Here is a 21,753-nt window from a genome sequence, read left to right on the forward strand (position 1 = left end):
TTATAAATAGCTAATTGTTTAGTAGAAACAGTAGAATGAAATCAGAAACAAAAGTAGAGACAAAACAGTCGAAATTGAAGGTCAAAAAGTGTAGTTAGAAACCTTTGAAAAATAAAGAACAAAGGTTTTAGGTATTGTTAAAAAAAAGGTATTGTATCAAAAGACCCCAATTTTTTTCCTTTTGAGAAAGGGTAAAAATAATGGGGAAATAGGAATATTCTCTTAAAATTCCAACACATTGTTAGTCAGCTTTTAAACAGTCTTTCTTCGCTTATTTTCTCTCCCGAATTAGTAGCGACGCAGTATTGCCCTGTACTATCGTTTCCTGCAATGTGCACTACGTCTCCCACGTATTAGGAGTTTTAGATAGGGTTTAGGGTTTTTTTCTAGGGTATTAGGAACGAATTCTCTAGCCCATATACTTACTCTCAGTAATACAGTCCTTTTTTTTGGATGGCTAGGTTTCTAACAAAACCCTTTTGTTTCAGTGTCTGCGAGCAATCTACAACAATAGTGGCTAAACTAAAAAAAAAATATTTACTTTCCACTTACCATCCTTCTCTTTTTTAATTGTCCAAAGACGCTCTTCAAGATAGACTAGGGTGATGTCTTAAAAACGGAAGTACTTAATTTTAGAATCTAATAGTATCCCTCCCCCCTTTTCTGCAACATGTTGCATAAACAAATTCTTAACGGTCGCTCAATGTTGCCTAATAGATTATGAAAAACTGGAACAACTATAAATTGAACTGCCGAAAACTGTGTTAGAACTAAAAGAATTATTATCTAGAGGCCTTAACTAGGAACAAATTGGAATCCATTGGTTTTAACAAAAATTGACAAGCCAACAGTCGTGATTATTTTTATCGGTACTACAATATTCATGTCTCTGAGGTAATTCATAAAGAAAAGTTGTCATATCAGCAATTTTTAAAAGTTTGACGATTATTAGAAGTACGCAAAACCCTAAATTACATCAATTTCTGAAACTATGTCTTTTGAGATAACATGAACTCCCCCTCCCCTGGGGATAGGTTTTTCAGTTGTAAAATTTGCCCGTTGTTTTCATATAGTATTTGTTATTGGGAAGCTATGCAAATTTTTCAAGAGAGTGGAGGGGATTTGTGCTTGGGATGGGTTTCCATTTGGATAATTTTCCGTGTAGAGAAAGCTTTCCAGGTAAACTTTATAGGGAAAATTTTACACAGGGTGGATTTGACAGAAATACCATACGAAATTCTTTTTGATTATCGCACTTTCTCTTTGCCTACTCAGTTTTGCATGTGTAGTTCCCCTGGGAAGTCTTTTGCGTGTTTGGATTCCGGCAAATAATCTCCAGGAAAAGGGGGGTTTCCGGAGTGATCGAAAAAAGATTAGAACTTAAAGTCTTTTTAAAAAAAACAATATGTAAAGAACAACTTTTTGGGCATAATCTTCTGCAAGAAACTTTTTGGTGAGGGCGGAGGGATTGTCAGCGAGGATGAAATTGCCTGGAAGGAATTTTACAGGGGGTTTACCTTACGTAGGAGGAACTTTCCACGGAGGTGTTTCTTGTTAGGTAAAGGAATTTTTCATGGAGGGTGAGACAGATCTACCGGCATTATTTGACAACGATCAGAAACTAAATACAAAAACAGGTTTTTTTTTCAACTGAAAGTAAGAAGCAACATTATAACTAAAATCGAACAGAAATTATTCTGAATATGAAGGGATTATCCCCCTCATCAATACCTTGCTCTTTACGCTAAAGTTTGACTGTGTTTCCGATGAAACACAAGAAGGACATCTGAGACACAAGGGCCGTTTAATTAGCATAGGAAGCTTTTCTGAAAGTGCTAAAAACTTTAACGTGAACATCAAGGTATTGAGAAGGGTGGCAACCACTTCATATACGGAATAATTAATGTTCGTTTTGTGTTTTAACGCTGTTCCTTACTTTCAGTTAAAAAATATTTATATATTTAATAATATAAAAAAGCGCTTGGACTACATCAGGTAACTCATTTGCAGATTCCAAAGGGGAATATAAGCTGTTTTCAATAATTCTACGTAGGTCTATTTTGATGCGTAGATTCGGGTTGAAGTTGATTAAGCTAAAAAATGAAGACAGAAAAGTTTTGGGCAATTTCAGATTAAATAATTAATAGAAAAGTGGGAAAGCCTTATTCTTGGAATGATGGCGTAGGTCATCGTGATTTACCTGCAGATGTAGAAATTCAGTTAGAATTTATTTTAGTCCTTACCTTAGACCTTAAATCCTCCTGTGCCGGCAGAAACACCTAAAGTATCCACGAAGAACCGCCAGTCGTCCCGCATGTGCACAACCGCCAAAACATCGACCCATTGAGGTTGTATCGTCGTTTGAATATTGGACAGGTCTCGTCTATATATGTGAAGCAAGGTGTTTTTTGGTCAACCCTTCCTGCGGTTTCCCTGAGGCTGTCATTCCAAGGTCTAGCTTGGGGTCAGTAGTGATGCCTCTCTTCTTTTAACAACACAGATAGGGGGTTAACTATTGGAGCTACTTTTTCCTCAAGACGTTATTACGCACACCTGGGCAATACTATAGCGCAAGTGCATACTATACCTACGTAATAGGGTCTGCTTGTTACATCATCGGGAATGTTCTCTATAAGACATACACTGTCTGTTACGTAATAGTTTCTTTTTAAAAATACCTTCAGTGCTTTTTCACCTCAGGATTTCTTTGGATGTTAAGTCATAAGGAATGTTTTCTCAGAGAAGCAGGTGCATGTTACGTAATAGGGAAACTTTTCAAAGAGGTGCAGGTGTTAATTATATAACAGGGAATGTTTACTTTGGTTTTTATGTAATAGGGTTTGGAAGTTATATCATAGTTTTTTTTTCATTGTTGCGTAATAGGATGTGTTAGAGTCCACTAGTGAAGCTGGGGAACTTATTAAGAATTTTTAAGACGTTTTTCAAGACGCTTCAAGATGTCGTTGGTTGTTATGTAATAGGGGAATGTTTACGAATGTTGAGGATGATGTATTCACACATAACTTGTTTCTTCAGGCACCAAGGGTAACCCCTAATTTTAACTGTGGAGGGCACTCGCGCGGAATGTTAAAAACAGTTTAAGAGATTTCATTTTCTCTCAAGGCGTTTTTTTTTCTTTCAGGGTTTTTTCTTTAGGAAATCTCATTTTCTTTCAAGGGGTTTTTCTCAGGGAACCTTTATATTAACAACGATTTTTGGCTCCAATACACTTCAAAATGGATTCCCCGTCAATGGATTTCTGCCTTGGACATTAGGACCAACAAGTCTTTCTAATGATTCGGCTAATACATTCTACATGATAACCAATTGCACACAAGGAGAATCCTCTGATCTTACTAGAATGAGAGAGAGAGAGAGGAAAAGAGAGAAAGAGAGAGACAGAGAACAACTTAATTGTTGTTCTCAAGAAAAATATAAGTCGAAAAATCATTTGAGAGAGAGAGAAAGAGAGAGAGAGAGAGAGAGAGAGAGAGAGAGAGAGAGAGTAATCTAGTGACATCACACTTTAAATCAACTAAACCTCTCTCTCTCTACCCCTCTCGCTTTCTCTCTCTCTACCCCTCTCGCATTCTCCTCTCTCCCTCTCACTCTCTCTCTCTCTCTCTCCCTCTCTCTCTCTCTCTCTCTCTCTTTCTCCATCACATTTTAAATCAATTAAACCTGATTGGGCAGGATTTGATAAATTGTCGACTTATTTGTTGTTCTCAAGAAAAATATAGGTCGAAAAGTCATTTGAATAGAGTCTTAAATCCTCACTGAATTTCTAAGTAGTGTTCAAAAGCAAGAACGAGAGAGAGAGAGAGAGAGAGAGAGAGAGAGAGAGAGAGAGAGAGAGAGAGAGAGAGAGCAATCGAGTGACATCATACTTTAAATCAACTAAAGAGAGAGAGAGAGAGACAGAGTGAGACAGAAAGAGATAAAAACTTATTTTTTGTTCCCAAGAAAAATATAGGTCGAACAATCATTTGAGAGAGAGAGAAAGAGAGAGAGAGAGAGAGAGAGAGAGAGAGAGAGAGAGAGACAGACAGACAGACAGACAGACAGACAGACAGGCAGGCAGGCAGACAGAGAGAGAGAGAGAGCAATCTAGTGACATCATACTTTAAATCAACTGAAGAGAGAGAGAGAGAGATAGAGAGAGCTGTTTGGGCTGGATTTGATAAATTGTCGACTTATTTGCTGTTCTCAAGAAAAATATAGGTCGAAAAATCATTTGAACGATAAATTGAGAGAGAGAGAAATCAAGTGACATCACACTTTGATGTCACTAGTGACATCAGAGAAAGAGCGAGAGAGAGAGATAGAGAGAGAGAGACATACAGACAGACAGAGATAGAGACAGACAGACATACAGAGAGAGAGAGAGAGAGAGAGAGAGAGAGACAGAGAGAGAGAACAACTTATTTGTTGTTCTCAAGAAAAGTATAGGTCGAAAAATCATTTGAGAGAGAGAGAGAGAGAGGGGGGGGGAGAGTAATCTAGTGACATCATAATTTAAATCAACTAGAGAGAGAGAGAGAGAGAGAGAGAGAGAGAGAGAGAGAGAGAGAGAGTGAGAGACAGAAAGAGATAAAAACTTATTTGTTGTTCTCAAGAAAAATATAGGTCGAAAAATCATTTGAGAGAGAGAGAGAGAGAGAGAGAGAGAGAGAGCAATCGAGTGACATCATACTATAAATCAACTAAAGAGAGAGAGAGAGAGAGACAGAGACAGAGTGTGAGATGTCAAAACAGAGCCCTGAGGTAGTCTACACTTTACTTGAAAAGGAGAGGAAAAAATATCGTTTAGTCCAATTTGAATGGATCCACTACGTAGAAAACTATCAAAACACTTTAGATAGATACTATGAAATTTAAAAGATCGTAGACGTTTGAGTTAAATTTTAAAATCCACTCTATCAAAGATCTTTCTAAAATCAAAAGAATTTCACTAAATTGGAAATATTCATTTATAGTATCAAAAAGACAATGTACGGCGCTGGGCATTGAGTGGCCTTTTTTAAATTCAAGCTGGATCTCAACATCCACATTTTTACAAAGTTATTATGAATCTTTTTATGCACAAACATTTTCTGAGACATGGGGAAGGTTTGTTGTGGGTCTATAATTCACAACATCTATCTTACTACTACTGTTCCGAAAGGCAATGAATTTTTTCCTTTTAAGTGTGCCAGGGAATACAACGGTTCGAGAGGACTTATTGTATTTGTAGATGAAAAATAGTAGTAAATAAAATATCGCTATTTTGAAAGACTTTAGATTAATGCCATCTGTCCCTTCTTATTTAGACTTGATCGTTTTCTCAACCTCTTAAACTTCACCTCTAGTTCACGCCGGAAACTTGATTTCATTTCCAATTCCTCTGTCATTCAAAATTTCATCTTTCGGAAAAACCCCTATTTAAATTTTCTACCCTTCCACCTGTATATTTTAAACTATACTTGAAAAGAAAAATCAGAGAATTATTAGTATTAATCATTTTCTCATTAACAATTTCTGCTTAAATCATCAGCTAACTGGGTGGAGATTTTCTTTTCTTTTCCAATTCGTCATTAACAACCTTCCAAAATTCCATTAGTATTATCCTTATCTAAACTCAATTGATTCGCTACGTTGGCATTTATTTGCTTTGGTGTTTTATAAGCTGTTCTTCTCATCAAGTTTGCTATGCTGCCTATCATTTTGAATTCTCCTAGTTTCTTGACACACTTACTATTTAAGTAGTCCATATACAAGTGATTTCTTAAATTTAATGCTTCAGGAATTCCCGGTGTTATTCAAGGCTTCCTGAGCTCATCTGCCGTTTCACAAATTTCACATGGCAAGTCTTGTCATGCATTGACTTTACGATCGCGATCAAATGCATTGGAAGTTTCTTCTTTCATTTTACAAAGAAGTGTGTTAATATACCGATTATTCGTTTTTATTGTATTATCAAAACGTTTTATATTAATATTTAATATAGATATATTCCTTGAAATTAGAGAAGCATCGGGTAATTCTCTTCTTCCCCACAACCTAACTAGATGACCTCCGAAATAAGTTGATTCTTAAAACTGCATATAGTAGTTTACAAGTATTTCAGAGAGATATTACCTCTTATTATAAATGTACAAATGTTAAAGAAGAAATTTTTTGACAGAAGACGAGAAGAAGGAAGAAGAAATTCTTATCGATAAGAAATTTTTAGTGCGCAAAGTTTTCCTTGCGATCTATGCCATTAAGTCATGTTTTTTTCTCATTCAATTTTTGTGCCACAAGAAATGTAAAAACGTACCTTGAGATTTATTGTTTTTGCCAATAACAGCACTAATGTAATGGCTGTCTCTAATTCTCGAAGTTGACATGATTTTTGAGAACGATGAAATTTCTACAAACAAAAATGGTTGAATTGATTAAAAGAATAATTCTGAAACAAAAGTGAACACATACTTCACTTTGAAAAAGTTTACAATTGTCTCTTCCACAAAAATAAATTTTAATCTTAGTAATGTTTGGACTATGTCGAATATAAAAAAAAATAATTGTAACCAAGATATCGTTTTATAAGATAGTATTTATTTTCAAAATGGCTATCACAAGCTCTAATAGAGCCGAATTCGTTTCACAAGTCCAAAAAGAAAAGCCAAAACAAAGAAACAACTAAAACAGCAGAACAAAAGTAGAAAATAAAAATGATCAAGAAAAATTTAACGCAAATGAAAAAGAAAAACGGTCAAAGTACAAGAAATAAAATGAACTTTATGCGATTAATGTCAAAAACAAAACAGAAAGGGTGGGATAAAAAAAATATCATAGGCTAAAACAAAGACATTGTCGAAAACATCGTTTAGTGCTCTGTTCTGTTTTCTTTTTTACTGAAGCTGTCAGAGAATTTACTGCCAATGACATTAAAGTAGGCTTTTAATGTTAGTGATAAATTAAAGTAACTGAAAAATATACTTCCAGAAAGCTGACATTGCACTTGGAGCATTATCCGTAACAGCAGAAAGAGAAACGGTCATCGATTTTACAATACCCTACTATGATCTTGTAGGAATCACGATTCTCATGAAGAAACCAATTATTCCAACTTCATTATTCAAATTTTTGACTGTCTTAGAAAATGAAGTCTGGGGTTGTATTCTTGGAGCATATTTTCTGACCTCGTAAGTCCATAAAATTAGCATATTGCACACTATTCTGTCCTTCTATTAAACTGTTTCATCAGCCAAGAAATGCACTATTTAAGATGTGAAGTATATACGACATGAGGAAGGTATTGTCAATACAATTTCAGTACTAGTTAGGGAGACAGACTTAAAGCTTTTTACATGTGTGATTAATTACGATATTATAGGAATATTTTCATTGTGTATCTTCGCAAGCTAAAATTATGAAATATGAGACAAACACAAGAGTACTAGGGGTAATATCCATCAGTATTGTTTGTGTATTTACAACTACCATTGCCAATATAGCTTGTTGCTATGTTTAGCTATCTGGGGCTAACCAATCTTTGATACCAATCTTTAGTTTCAGATATTGATATTAGCATAGAACGCTATATACACCTATATGTTTAATGTAAATCAGATTATAACATTTGGGGTGGCTCATCGCATTTCCTTATAGCTGTTTCATCGGCCAACATACCAGTCCCCTTTTTCTGCATTCTGAACATAAGAGGGCAAAAGTTTTTAAAGGCAAATCTAAAGTAAGCTCGTAAGTGTCCAGTTGTGGTTTCATTATTCAAACAGATTTCGTACAGACCTAGTCAGCGCAGTTTTATGGTCATAGTTTTCGAGATATACTGCACTTAGTAGAGAATGTCAACGTTGTTTTTTTGGCCATTTTATTTCAATTATAACAGTCAAAAAGTGTCAAAACCTTGCTTCCAGGAGTAATATAATGTGCGCCAATTCAACATGAGGTTCCAAAGCTATTTGCATAGCCCCATTCAAAAACTGAGCATTATAAACAAGCTTTTGCAAAAAGTTCGAAATCTTATACCTTGCTGAAATCAAAGTCATGTTTGGTTATGAATCAGAGTCATCCCCAGCTCTGCCTGTACAAACATTTATGCAGCTGTTGAATCTGGATTATTCAGAAATTTATTCATCAATCTCGATAGTAATCAATAACACTTTCATTCAATCACACTCGCCCTCACTTGCCACTCTCATTCATGCTTACTAATATTCCAGCAAAACCATCTTACCCACGCACAGTTCTACAATAACAGAAAAATCAACACTAACAACTAAAAGGAGCGAACGAACACTGAAATCTGAGAGTTGATTCAACTGTGTGTAATGCTGTAGAATCCCAGTCAGGTAACTCCATTCACAAAATTAAAAAAAAGAGATAAGGGAGCGCGGTAGATTCAACAGAGAAAAATTAATACGAGTAACTTCATATTCAGCACCTCATCCCAAGATGCTCGATGTAGAAAAAACTCAGGTCAGTTAACGAAACACAGAGAGACATCTATACATCATGCTATTCCTTTTAGTCAAAATGGGGCAAAGAAGAGCTGGGAATGCAAATGGCCGTCGAGACGCAAAATTTAACCAAGATTAGTGCTTACATCACCCGGGTTTTATTACGAAACGAATATTTTATTATTCGAAGCCAAGAATAGCCTTTTATGAGCCTAGAATTTTTTGTGAAAAAAAATACCCAGAAATGCCTACATGTTACCAAGGCCAGAAATCTTGTGCACAAGAGGGCACAAACTAGAACCGATATTGTAGGAACTGTTTCAGATAATTCCAAGCAGTGCCTCCGAGAATAAAAGAGATGGGGCTGAGGTTACAAGTAATGTAGCCGAAATCCCCAGTAAAAAGAGAAATTGCATGTTTAAGAAACATTTTATTAGGAATTACAAAAACGGAGCCAGGAATTATAACCGAGGATTGTAAAAACTTTCACCGAGAATGTAAAAACGGAACTGAGATAGAGAGAATAGAAGCCAAAAATACCAGTAAAAAAATAACCACATATCAAGCAATTTTATTTCGAGAGTTACAAAAATGAGGCCATAATATAGAAATCGTAACTGAGAATTTCCAGAAAAAACACCAAGTTGCCACTTAGTTGAATTGAGATTAAAAAAATAGTAATCGAGATTCCTAGTAAATCATTCATGTATAAAGAAAAAAGATGGTGCTGTGAACTTCTAAAATAGAGCCAAACAAACACAAAGTAGAAACAATTGGGAATTGTTTCTAAATAGAGCCAAGAATTCAGAAATTGGAGTTTCCCTCTTGTTGCTCCCCCTTTTACTTTGTTCATACTTTTTTTATTCTGAATTTGAAACAATTTATTTTTTTATTATAATTCCTATATTCACGGCGTCGGCCGCTTAAGGATATCTGATATGCCGCTATTCAATTACCTCGTTCTGAGAGATTTCAATTGTCAGTTGAAGCTTCTTCTCAAGGAGTGAACAGAAAGATTAGCAGGAACAACATCCCAAGGAAGATCGTTCCAAATCGTTCCAGCGCAGCACCGGATGAAGCTCTTGCTCAAGTACTCTTACTTCAGTACACATATAGCGCATACAGCATATAGCAGGGATCTATATTTAGCAGTGGGTCTGATAAAAGTAGTGAGGCCTCACTGGTTTTAAAATGGTCCAAAGCCGCTATTCCTATCTTCTTTTAATGATTTAAGTTGAACGGCGACCTCTCAAGACGAAGGTGTTACTAATTTCTAAAGAAAATAGGTGTCTGTTATGTCATAGGGAATGCTTTCTAGGAGACGCAAGCGTTGGTTTCTTAAAAAATCTATGAGAGCCAGGGCTAGCTTGCTGCAGCATTACCGTGGTTGTTAAATAATAGAGAATCTTTAAAAAAAATCTTCAGGGGCTTCTTTACTTCAGGATTTCTTTGGGTTTTATGAAATAGGGCTTGGTTGTTACATAATAGAGTGTTTTTTCTTAATAACCCGCGAAGAATAGGAAAAAACCTTCAGGGCCCGCTAGTGGGGACCTTCAAGACAACGGACCCGTAGTGAGCAATTCCACAACCCCCTAACATTCACTTCCATGGGCGCCCTAGAATCCAATTTCATCGGGGGCCCCAGCTTCCGATTCCCCCGGGGGAATTGGCTTTTGTGTGCTGATTTCAAATATATAAATTTCATTAAGTTTAGTCTTACCTATCAAGGGTTAAAAGCTTGAGAAAGTTTTCCTGATTTTCGAAAAAAGGGAGAAACTCAGCGTATCAGAGAATTCAACTGTATAGGTTTAAAGCTCCTATCTGTTTTTTTCATTTGTTTTGTTTTTTTTTACCCAGGGGTGATCTTATCAACCCAGAGGTCTTAGAATATTAGAAGAGGGTTCGTTAGAATGGAAATTAAATTTTAGTGCCTTTTATAAGTAACCAAAAAAATTGGCGGACAACTAGGCCACCTCCCCTGCCACTTTTCCCCCCAAAATCGTCCGATCAAAATTCTGAGATAACCATTTTGTTCATCATATTTGAAAGGCCGAATAACCATGCCGTCGGACACAAAATGACCCCCTCCCCGCAGCCCCAGGGGAAATGTCTTTAAGTTATAACAATTGCCGATTCTTTACGCAAAGTATTTGTTATTGGGATGCATTCATACATTTTCGGGTGGGGGAAGGACACATTTTCTCTTCCACTGGGGGATTTTCTATGGGGAAGGAAGTTTCCAGGGAGTGAACTTGTCAGATTTATTTTATACGCCACGGGAATTTTTATACATAATTGTTTTTATATATCTTGCTTTCTCTTTTCCATCTCAATTTTACGCGCAGGGTAGTTAAGAGTAATTGTCCTGGGTAAATTATCACCAGGATTGAATTGCCTAGAGGAGATTTCCATAGTGAGGGGGGTTTCTCCATTGAGCTGGGGTCAGATTTCCTAGTAATATTTAAAAAACGATCAGAAATTTAAAAAAAACAAGTTTTTTCTGCTAAAGTGAAGAGCGCAATTAAAACTCAAAACGAAAAGGAATTATTCCATATTTGGAAGGGGCTGTCCCCTTTTCAACGCCTCGCTCTTTAGGCTAAAGTTTGCCTCTTTCTCATAGCTCTATTTTTTTAAACACTAAAAAAGTTTAGCGTAAAGAGTGAGGTGTTGAGGAGGGGACAGCCCTTTACATATACGGAATAATTTCTGTTCATTTTAAGTTTCAATATTGCTCCTTACTTAAAATAGAAAAAAAACTTGTTTTTGTTTTATTTAATTTGAAACAAGCTTGTATAAGCGAGTTTTTTTTTATTTTTTTCGGTTTTTTGTTCCAAAACCAAATACTCTACATGAGGCACTAATTTTGGAGTATTGTGTCTCCAAAAGCTAAACTTCGATTTAAACGGTCGGATTAGAGGGAGCGGTGCTTTTCTTACACTTAGGGCATTCCTGGATATTATATTAAAAACGAACAAAAATTAATGCAAATAGGTTTCTTTTAAATGAAAATAAAGAGTGACAATAAACTTATAATTAAGACTAACATAAATTATTTTGCGTCTGAGGTGGGGGGGATCCTTTGTCAACCGCTGCTGTTTAACGCTAAACTTCAAATTTTTCATTCTCAATTTTGTAACAGCAACTTCTCTAGCACAAGTGTACTCATAAATGTTTCATGCCTAACAATATAAAACTTAAACGAAAAAAAAAGGTTAGGCTGAAAATAATTATGACAAATTATTTTTTAAACTAAATGTTTGATATTTTGTTTTATACACGATTTTGAATAGATATTTTCAACTAAAATAGATGGTTACAAATTAAGTAATCCAAACATTTACTTGGATAATAACTAACACCCAATTGAGGGTGTTAATTGAATATTTTACAGCCGTAAAACAGTTATTTGGCTCTTTAAGATAAAACAATTGCCATCATTATATATATATATATATATATATATATATATATATATATATATATATATATATATATATATATATATATATATATATATATAAGTACTTGTATGATATACCTCCTACATAATATTTTTCTAATATTTGTCTCTGACACTCAATCCTCATGAAATATGCCAAAGGAAGATAAAAATATGATACTTCAGAAACAAAATTTTACTATACATTTGTACATTAGGTGGGGGTTGGTGGGGGGTAATGTATTGTGGGTTTGAATGCCTAGTGTGTTAGGTACAATTATTCTGTATATTATGTAGTAAGAATTGTTTTCTTGCTTCAAACTGTCCAAATACTTTATCCCCCCCTCCCCTAATGTGAATATATAGCCCAAATTATTTATTTTCCATCTATTCCGTCAGTTCTCTTTCTCTTGTCTCACGCTAAGCTGAAAGAAAGTAACGAAAAAAAAACAACAAACAGTTCTATAATGGGTCAATGAATGAACAACTTGAGCGGTAGGGGGTTTATCATACAAGTACCTTTACTTATTTAGGATAAATGATACTTGTTAAAATTTGATTGTCATTTTCTTCTTTCGTTTGGATGAAAAGGCTTTTTAAAGCATATTATATGAGATGGTAACTATATATTTCTTTGTCCGCAAGTTATGATATTTTCATGACGAAATATCGCCATTTTTGGCTCAATTGCATTCAAAATTTGTTTCCAGGAGTATTCTTTGGCTGTTCGACCGCTTTAGCCCATATTCTTACACAAATGATCCTGAAAGATATGTTGATGATGAAGAAAAAAGAAAATTTAATATAAAAGAATCACTCTGGTTTTGCATGACTTCTCTAACGCCTCAGGTATGTTTGATAACACAGTGTATGTGTCCATGTATTGGTTAACATTTGTATTGTGAAATCATATCAAACAGTTCGTGGTAACGAACTGTAGTAAGGAGCGACACGGCTCAATAGTAAACGAAACTCTAAAAAACGGAATTTTGATGCTAAAATATACATCAAAAGAATCGGATTTTCATGCTGATTTTAAATATATAAGTTTCATCAAATTTAATCTTTATCATCAGAAGTTACGAGCCTGAGAAAATTTGCCTTATTTTGGAAAATAGGGGGAAACACCCACTAAAAGTCATAGAATCTTAACGACAATCACATCATCGCATTCAGCGTATCAAAGAACCCTACAGCAAAGAACCCTACACCACATCCCACCACTGAAAATTCCCCCAGAGAAAATTCGCCTGACGAAAAATGTCTGTTTAATTCTCAATAACAAATGCGATGTGTAAGCAATATGCAATAGGTTTTTCTTTTTTTAATTAAATAAAAAACAAGCTTTTGAAAGGTGTTGTTCCCTTCTCGACGCCCCACTCTTTACACTAAGGTTTGACTCTTTGTCACAATTCTACTTTATAAAACAATAAGAAGGTAATCCATAGCAGATAAATTAGCTATGAAGATTTTTCCGCCTGAAAACACCCACCAAAACAGACCAAGCCCAGAGGAATTGTCCATTAATTAGAATCCTGTGTTACTGATGTGTCATTTATTTCACTACAGTAACCTTTTTAGTAAATTAGATAGAAAAAACAAGTTTTTTTTAACTAAAACTAAGAACCTACATTACAAATTTAAATTAAAGAAATTTTTCAATATATGAGGGGGCTTCCCTCTCTTCAGTCCCTCTCTCTTCACGCTAAAGTTTGACTTTTTTCCAATTCCTTGAGAAAGACTTAATAAACATTAGGACCTTTTAATTAGAATAAAAAGCTTTGTCAAATTAATAGAGACGTTAGTTTGATGAACATGGGATTTAGGAGGGTATAACCCCACTCATATATGGACTAATTTTTGTCTTTTTTAATGTGTTTCTGTACTTTAAGTTGAAAAAAAGTGTTTTTAAAAATTTAATATCTGGTTGTTCATCAGATCAAGCCGGAAAATCTGGCTCCCTCCCGCAGTTGTTTCAGGCACCATCCCCCTTTCCCCACTCCGCACCTACCCACACTCTTTCATGACATGTAATTGCAAATTGATAAAAAGCTTTTTATTCCTATTAAACGGCCATTGTGTTTTAGGAGTCACTCTTAAGGAATTGGGACAAAAATTCAAAACTTTAGCGCAAAGAGCAAGGTTTTGAGAAGGGGGGACCCTTTCATATACGCAATAATTTACGTCCGTTTAAGTTTTGATGTTGCTCCTTACTTTCAGTTGAAGAAACTTTTTTATAATTTAATTTCTGATCGTTTTTACCAAAACGAGAAATCTGACTCCCCCCTTAACGAAAAATTCCTTTACCCATGAAAAAATCCACCTTGGAAAGATGTTTTTACTTAAAAACAGCCTCCCCCTTTTACAAGGGAATTTCCCCAAGACAAATCCATTCTAGCTGAAAATTCCACCCAGAAAATTTCTTGCAGATGATCTGGGGTGAAAATTTTTTCTTAGCGCACTTTCATTTGAAAAAGACTTTAATTTCTGATTGCTTTTAAAATCATCTCGGTAATCCCCTTTTTGGTGGAAGTTTCCCAGCTAAAAGGCAATAGGCTAAAGGGTGTTTTCCAGCAAAGGTTTATTAGGGCTGAGGGGTACAAAAGAAACTATAAAAACGCATCAAAAATGTGAAATCAATATCTACTTCCTTACGATTTCTGGGAACACTTCTGGTCTATTCTGTTATTATGAAAGTAAAGAATAACACTAAATTCCCGAAATAAGCAGAATTCATTCTGTAGAGGAGGAGGACTGTCCTTTCCTCGTCCACACCTCCAACTCAAGATCGCAGAAACTTGGGAGTGTGCTCATTGGATCAGAAATTGAGAGTTCTAGTCCTTTGCATGGGGGTGGAATTTTTCGGGTGGATCCGTGGAGGGCTATTTTCTGGGGGAGGTATTTTCTGTGGGGGGTATTTTCAGAAAGGGTGGGCATTTTACAGGTGGGTTAACGCCGTCCACCTAAAAAGGATAAGTAAAGATAAAAAAGAACGCTAATTTTTTATTCAATAAAAATTAGTCTACACGTTAAACGAGGTATGTTTAATGCCGATAAAAACCAGAAAAGGACAGAAACGACTAGCAATCAGAAAAAGAGATTGCGAGTAATTAAAATCTAATTTGTATTAGGCTGGACTCTTATTACCTGGATTTGGTTGGAGTAGCAAAAATACATTTGGTTTGCTTTTTGGTGCGGCAGGAGGGGGGGTCAACTGTTTTTGGTTTTTCTTTTAGAAAAATGTTGTTTCTAGTTTTCTTATTTCTTCTTACATTATTATTGTTGTTCCATTCTTCTGGTTTCGTATTCCTTTTGTCTTTATTCTTTTGTTGTATTAAAAAAAAAAATGAATAAATAAATCTTAAAGCGAGTATAGCTTAAATTGAATGTGCAAATCAAGCTTAAAAGGAACACAAATATTTTACTATTGCAGCTTAAATGAAACCCAAAACGTACAGAAACTAAATAAACAATCATAGCAAATAAACACACAGCATGTAGTAATATAAATGAATAAATAAACCTTAAAATGGATACTTCTTTAATTAAACATGCAATTCAAGATTGAAACAAAGAAAATTCAATTCAAAAAAGAGTATGGGTCCTTCCCTAACTATAAAAGTCTAAATCCTATTGCGTCATTGGCGCTTTGCTAATTGCGAAAAAAAGAGTATGGGTCCTTCCCTAACTATAAAAGTCTAAATCCTATTGCGTCATTGGCGCTTTACAAATATTTTCATACTTAGTTATTACAACATTGAAAAATAAAATTACTGTAAAAGCAAAATTTGAACTGATTGGCTTTTCAGCAGTTGATATCACTAAATATCAAATATTTAATTTAACCTTACTTCTTCCCGAGGCCGTTCACAACAAATTTGGTTCCACTACAAACAAGAATTTAGCTACTGCCTCCTTTCATAACTTAAAAAGTCTAAAGCTCATTGCGCCATTGGCGCTTCACTGAAAGCGAATCATATTAAAAATATTCTATTTTCCAGGTATTATAGCATTGAAATGAAAATACATATTACGCTATTCAGATTTTACCTATTCAATTTTATTTATTATACAAAGAATTTTACTTTTTCAATTTTATTTATTTAACTAGAATTAAATCATGAGCCTCCTTATAATATATTAAACGCTAAATGCATATTAAATGCGTTCAATACATTGTGGCAATTAGATGTTCCTCCTTGTAATATATTAAATAAAAAAAACAAGTTTTTTAAATGAAAGTAAGGAGCGACATTAAAACTTAAAACGAACAGACATTACTCCGTATATGAAAGGGGCTTTTCCTCTTCAAAGCCCCGCTCTTTACGCTAAAGTTTGACTCTTTCTCTTAACTCTACTTCTTAAAACAGCGTAAAGAGCGGGGCGTTGAAGAGGAAAAGCCCCTTTCGTATACGGAGTTATTTCTGTTCGTTTTGAGTTTTAATGTCGCTCCGTACTTTCATTTAAAAAAAAATTGTTTTTTTTTTATTTAATTTCTGTACGTTTTTTAATTAATGCATGTTTTGATCTTGGCTCTCCGCAAATAAATAATTAAAACGAAATTTGCATATTAGTTTTTTTTGCTAAATGGCTTTCTCATAGTTTTAATCGGAAGATTTGAGAAAAAGGAGCGAGAGAGGAAGCTTAGTTGCCCTCCAATTTTTTGATTACTTAAAAAGGCAACTAGAACTTCTAATTTTTGTACGAACAAAAAAATATACGTAATTTACGAATTAACTTATGTAACGAACTTCTATATTGGTATGTTTTTATTGCGTATATGAGGGGGTTCACCCCTTGTCGATACCTCGCTCTTTACACTAAAGCTTAAATTTTGTCCTAATTCCATAAGAATGACCCTCGAATCACAAAGGCCGTAGAATAAATAGTTAAAATTACTAAAAATACTTTAGCGTAAAGAGCAATGTATTACGAGGAGGTAAGCCCCTCATATGTGTAATAATTTCTGCTCGTTTAAAGTTTTAATGCTGCTCCTCACTTTCAGTAGAAAAAAACTTTTCATATTTATTTTTTCATTGTTTTTTTAAATAATGCTAGAAAAACCTGCGCCCCCTTCATTGAAAGTCTCTTCCCCCATGAGAAGTTTTTCCATGGAAAGATCCTCCCACTTAGCCCCCCACCTCAAGTTTCTCCCCCCCCCAAACCAAAAAATACCCCTGAAAACGTCCGTACACTTCCCAGTAACCATTACTATATGTAAACAGAGGTCAAAGTTTGTAACTTGCAACCCCTCCCACGGGGACTGCAGGGGAGTACGTCGTCCCCAAAGACATCGTTATTAAGTTTTCGAGTATGGTGAATAAAATGGCTATCTCAGAATTTTGATCTGGTGACTTTGGGGAAAAATGAGCGTGGGAGGGGGCCTAGGTGCCCTCCAATTTTTTTGGTCACTTAAAAAGGGCAATAGAAATTTTAATTTCTGTTAGAATGAGTCCTCTTCTGACATTCTAGGACCACTGGGTCGATATGATCACCCCTAGGAAAAAAAACAACAAAAAAAAACAAACAAAAAAACAAATAAACACGCATCTGTGATTTGTCTTCTGGCAAAAAATGCGAAATTCCTCATTTTGTTAGGTAAGATTAATCTTGATGAAAGATATGTATTTAAAATCAGCATTAAAATGCAATTTTTTTTTATGCAACTATTGGTATATATATTCCATTTTTTAGAGTTTTGTTTACTATTGAGCCGGGTCGCTCCTTACTACAGTTCGTTACCACGAACTGTTTGAAAAATATTTCATTCAGATGGTAACTGGTAGAGATATTTTAGCCCACTACTCCACTGCGCGTGTGGGTGGTTCTAGCAGACAACAAGCTAATCGTAATCTATGAAACCAGGTTCCAATCCAGGTTTTTAGCCTGTTGTTACAATAGGTTCTGACCATAACCGATTTGAGGCTGTTTCTGATCTTGAAAAGGAGCGACCCGGCTCAACAGTAAACGAAACTCTAAAAAACGGAATTTTGATGTTAAAATATACATCAAAAGAATCGGATTTTCATGCTGATTGTAAATTTATAAGTTTCATCAAATTTAGTCTTTGTCACCAAAAGTTACGAGCCTGAGAAAATTTGCCTTATTTTGGAAAATAGGGGGAAACACCCCGTAAAAGTCATAGAATCTTATTATCGAAAATCACACCACCGCATTCGGGTATCAGAGAACCCTAAAGCGAAAATTTCAAGCTCCTATCTACAAAAATGTGGAATTTCGTATTTTTTGCCAGAAGACAAATCACGGGTGCGTGTTTATTTGTTGTTTTTTTTTCCCCCAGGGGTCATCGTATCGACCAAGTGGTCCTCCAATGTCGCAAGAGGGCTCATTCTAACGGAAATGAAAAGTTCTAGTGTGCTTTTTGAGTGACCAAAAAATTTGGAGGGCACCTAGGCCCCCTCCCACGCTCATTTTTTCTCCAAAGTCAACGGTTCAAAATTTTGAGATAGCCATTTTGTCCCGCATTGTCAAAAACCATAATAACTATGTCTTTGGGAATGACTTACTCCCCCACAGTCCCTGGGGGATGGGCTGCAAGTTACAAACTTCGACCAGTGTTTACATATAATAATGGTTATTGGGAAGTGTAGAGACGTTTTCAGGGGATTTTTTTTTGGTTTTGGGGGTAGGGTCGAGGGGAGGGGTCTATGTGGGAGGATCTTTCCTTGGAGAAATATGTCATGGGGGAACAGAAATTCAATGAAAAGGACGCAGGATTTTCTAAAATTACTATAAAAAACAATAAAAAAAATAAACATGGAAAAGTTTTTTTCAATTGAAAGTAAGGAGTAGCATTGAAACTTAAAACGAACAGAGATTATTACGCATATTAGGGGTGCTAAAAATACTTTAGCATAAAGAGCGAGGTATTTAGGAGGAGATAAATACCTCGCTCTTTATGCTATAGTATTTTTAGTAATTTTAACTATTTATTCTTCAGCCTTTCTGATTCAGGGGTTATTCTTAAAGAATTGCGACAAAACTTACGATTTAGTGTAAAGAGTGAGGTATTAACGAGGGTACAAACCCCCTCATATACATAACAAAATTTAAGAATATAAAAGTTTGTTACGTAAGTTAATTCTTAAGTTACGTATATTTTTTACTAATAAAAACATTCGTTAAAAATTAAAATTTATAGTTGCCTTTTTATGTAACCGAAAAATTGCAGGGCAACTAGGCCTCCTTCCCCACCCCTTATTTCTCAAAATCGTCTGATCAAAACTAAGAGAAAGCCATTTAGCCAAAAAAGGAATTAATATGCAAATTTCATTTTAATAATTTATATGTGGAGAGCCAAAATTAAACATGCATTAATTCAAAAACGTTCAGAAATTAAATAAAAAAAGTAGTTTTTTAACTGAAAGTAAGGAGCGACATTAAAACTTAAAACGAACAGAAATTACTCCGTATATGAAATTGGTTGTCCCCTCCGCAATCCCTCGCTCTTTACGCTAAAGTTTGACTCTTTGCCACAATTCTGCTTTTTAAAACAATTAAAAGCTTTAGCGTAAAGAGCGAGGGATTGCGGAGGGGACAACCCATTTCATATACGGAGTAATTTCTGTTCGTTTTAAGTTTTAATGTCGCTCCTTACTTTCAGTTAAAAAACTAGTTTTTTTATTTAATTTACATCTAGATTGATTAGTGTTCTTACATCTAGATTGCCTGTGTTCTTTTGCATTGTTGGATCTCTGGTTGTTTTTCTCTGTGCTGTATTGAGTAATTTCTGCTTTAAAACGAAGTAATGCTGTAAAAATAAATACGAAACAAGCAACTTCAGTGTTATAATACGTGACAGTCGAGTAAAGGAATGGAAAAAAAAACACGCAAAAATATTTTTCTTCCTATGTAAATACTCTGCTGTTTTAAAGAAGCCACAACAGATTATCAAAATAAAACATAAAACAAGTAAAAGCCATTACAGTTTGTCCAACTGAACCAATTTGTGTATTAACAGCTTTACCTAAAAGAAACAATAATTTTTGCGTTTATGCTATTTAATCTAACGGGTGAAATTTTTTTTGGAAGAATAGGAAGATGGGTCTGGGAGCTAAGTTTAGAATATTAGAACCTACAGTAATGACAGTGGTCAAGTATAAGATACTTATCTCTTACCCAGTACACACTCGAGAATTTTAATGTGTAGGTACGGGGTGGAAACCCCTGAGACGTTTGGGATATATATATATATATATATATATATATATATATATATATATATATATATATATATATATATATATATATATATATATATATATAAAATTTAGGCTGTATATTTTTATAATAGGGGAGGGGTTGGGAGTTAAGCTATGCGGGGCTGTATGCAAAATGTAACCTAACCAAAATGACAACTAATTATTTATTAAAATTAATTAAAAAACTTTCTGAAAAAGAAGTTTTTTTTAAAGAAACGTAAAGGTCATATTAAACTTAAGATCAGAAGTTGTTCATTTTGGGCTTCATTTATTGTTTAATAGTAGTTTATGGTCGTTTTGAGTATGAGTTATTGTATTTTTCTATTTCTTCTGATCTTAAGTTTAATTAAATAAATATACAAGTTTTTTTCAACTGAAAGTAAAGAGCGACATTAAAGCTTAAAACGAACTGAAATTACTCTGTATATGAAAGGTACTAGTCCTTCCTAAACGCCCCACTCTTTACGCTATAGTTTGACCCTTTGTCACAACTCTACTTTTAAAAACAGTTAAAAAACTTGAGCGTAAAGAGCGGGATGTCCAGGAAGGACTAGCCCCTTTCATATACGGAGTAATTTCTTTTTGTTTTAAGTTTTAATGTCGGTCCTTACTTTCAGTTGAATAAACTTGTTTTTTTTTTTAATTTTTGAACGTTTTTGAATTAATACATGTTTTGATTTTGGCTCTCCGCACATAAATGATAAATTTAATACATAAATACATAATGATACATAAATATGATACATAATTTAATACATAAATGATTAATTTTTTTTGTGGCTAAATGGCTTTCTCATAGTTTCGATTGGACGATTTCGAGAGAAAAGGGGTGGGGTAGGAGGCCTATTTGCCCTCCAATTTTTCGATTCCTTTAAAAGCCAACTAGAACTTTTTTAATTTTTTTACGAACGTTTTTATTGGTGATAAATATACGTAACTTACGAATTAGCTTAAGTAACGAGCTTCTATGTTCGTATATTTTTGTTATGTATTTTAAAGGGTTCGCCCCCTCGTCAATACCTCGCTTTTTACACTAAAGCTTAAATTTTATCCCAATTCTTTAAGAATGACCCCTGAATCACAGTTCCGTTACTCAGAGCCCTTTTACCGGGTTTGGGGGGGGGTCAACCCAGTAAGCATATTTATTAGGACTCTGAACTATTTTGAACATAATGACTGTTTCAAATTTTTAATCTGATGCCCATTGGGAAAGTTGGGCGTGGGCTAGTTGCCTATTGATCACTTTTGACTCTTAAAAAAGAGCTAGAAGTTTTAATTTCCGATCAAATGTGCCCCCTCCAAAGTTAATACGACCACCCCTTCCACAGAAACCTTATATTTTAACAATTTGCAACTTACAGAAGTTACAATCCTTGCCGGGGGGCTAGGAAGGATTTTTCAACCCCTAAGTTATAATAATTTGACTTTGGGACTACTTTGAACAAAAAAACTATTTCAAAATTTTGATAAGCTGCATTTGGAGACAAAAGGCACAAGGCCTGTTACTTTTTGGTCGAATTCGATTCTTAAAAACTAACGACTTAAATAATTTATAATTCTTGTCCCGGGTGCTATGGAGTATTTCTCAACCCTAAGCTATAGTAATTTGAATCTTGGACTATTTTGAATAAAATAGCTGCATCGAAAA

The 21,753-nt window shown here is 34.7% G+C and overlaps 1 protein-coding gene across 3 annotated transcripts in view; it reads left to right on the forward strand.

The window, feature by feature from the left end:
• Positions 1-21,753, forward strand: part of LOC136024946 (ionotropic receptor 25a-like) — a 126,914-nt gene that overhangs the window by 54,370 nt on the left and 50,791 nt on the right. For all 3 annotated transcript variants that reach the window (XR_010616981.1, XM_065700538.1, XM_065700539.1), the window contains 2 exons: positions 6,970-7,169; positions 12,594-12,732. Coding sequence is in view for 2 of the 3 variants with exons in the window: in XM_065700538.1 (XP_065556610.1) it covers positions 6,970-7,169; positions 12,594-12,732 (339 nt within the window). In the remaining variant the exon portion in view is untranslated. The remainder of the gene's footprint in view (positions 1-6,969; positions 7,170-12,593; positions 12,733-21,753) is intronic.

The sequence above is a fragment of the Artemia franciscana genome, chromosome 3 (genome assembly GCF_032884065.1).
Source record: "Artemia franciscana chromosome 3, ASM3288406v1, whole genome shotgun sequence".
Lineage (NCBI taxonomy): Eukaryota > Metazoa > Arthropoda > Branchiopoda > Anostraca > Artemiidae > Artemia > Artemia franciscana.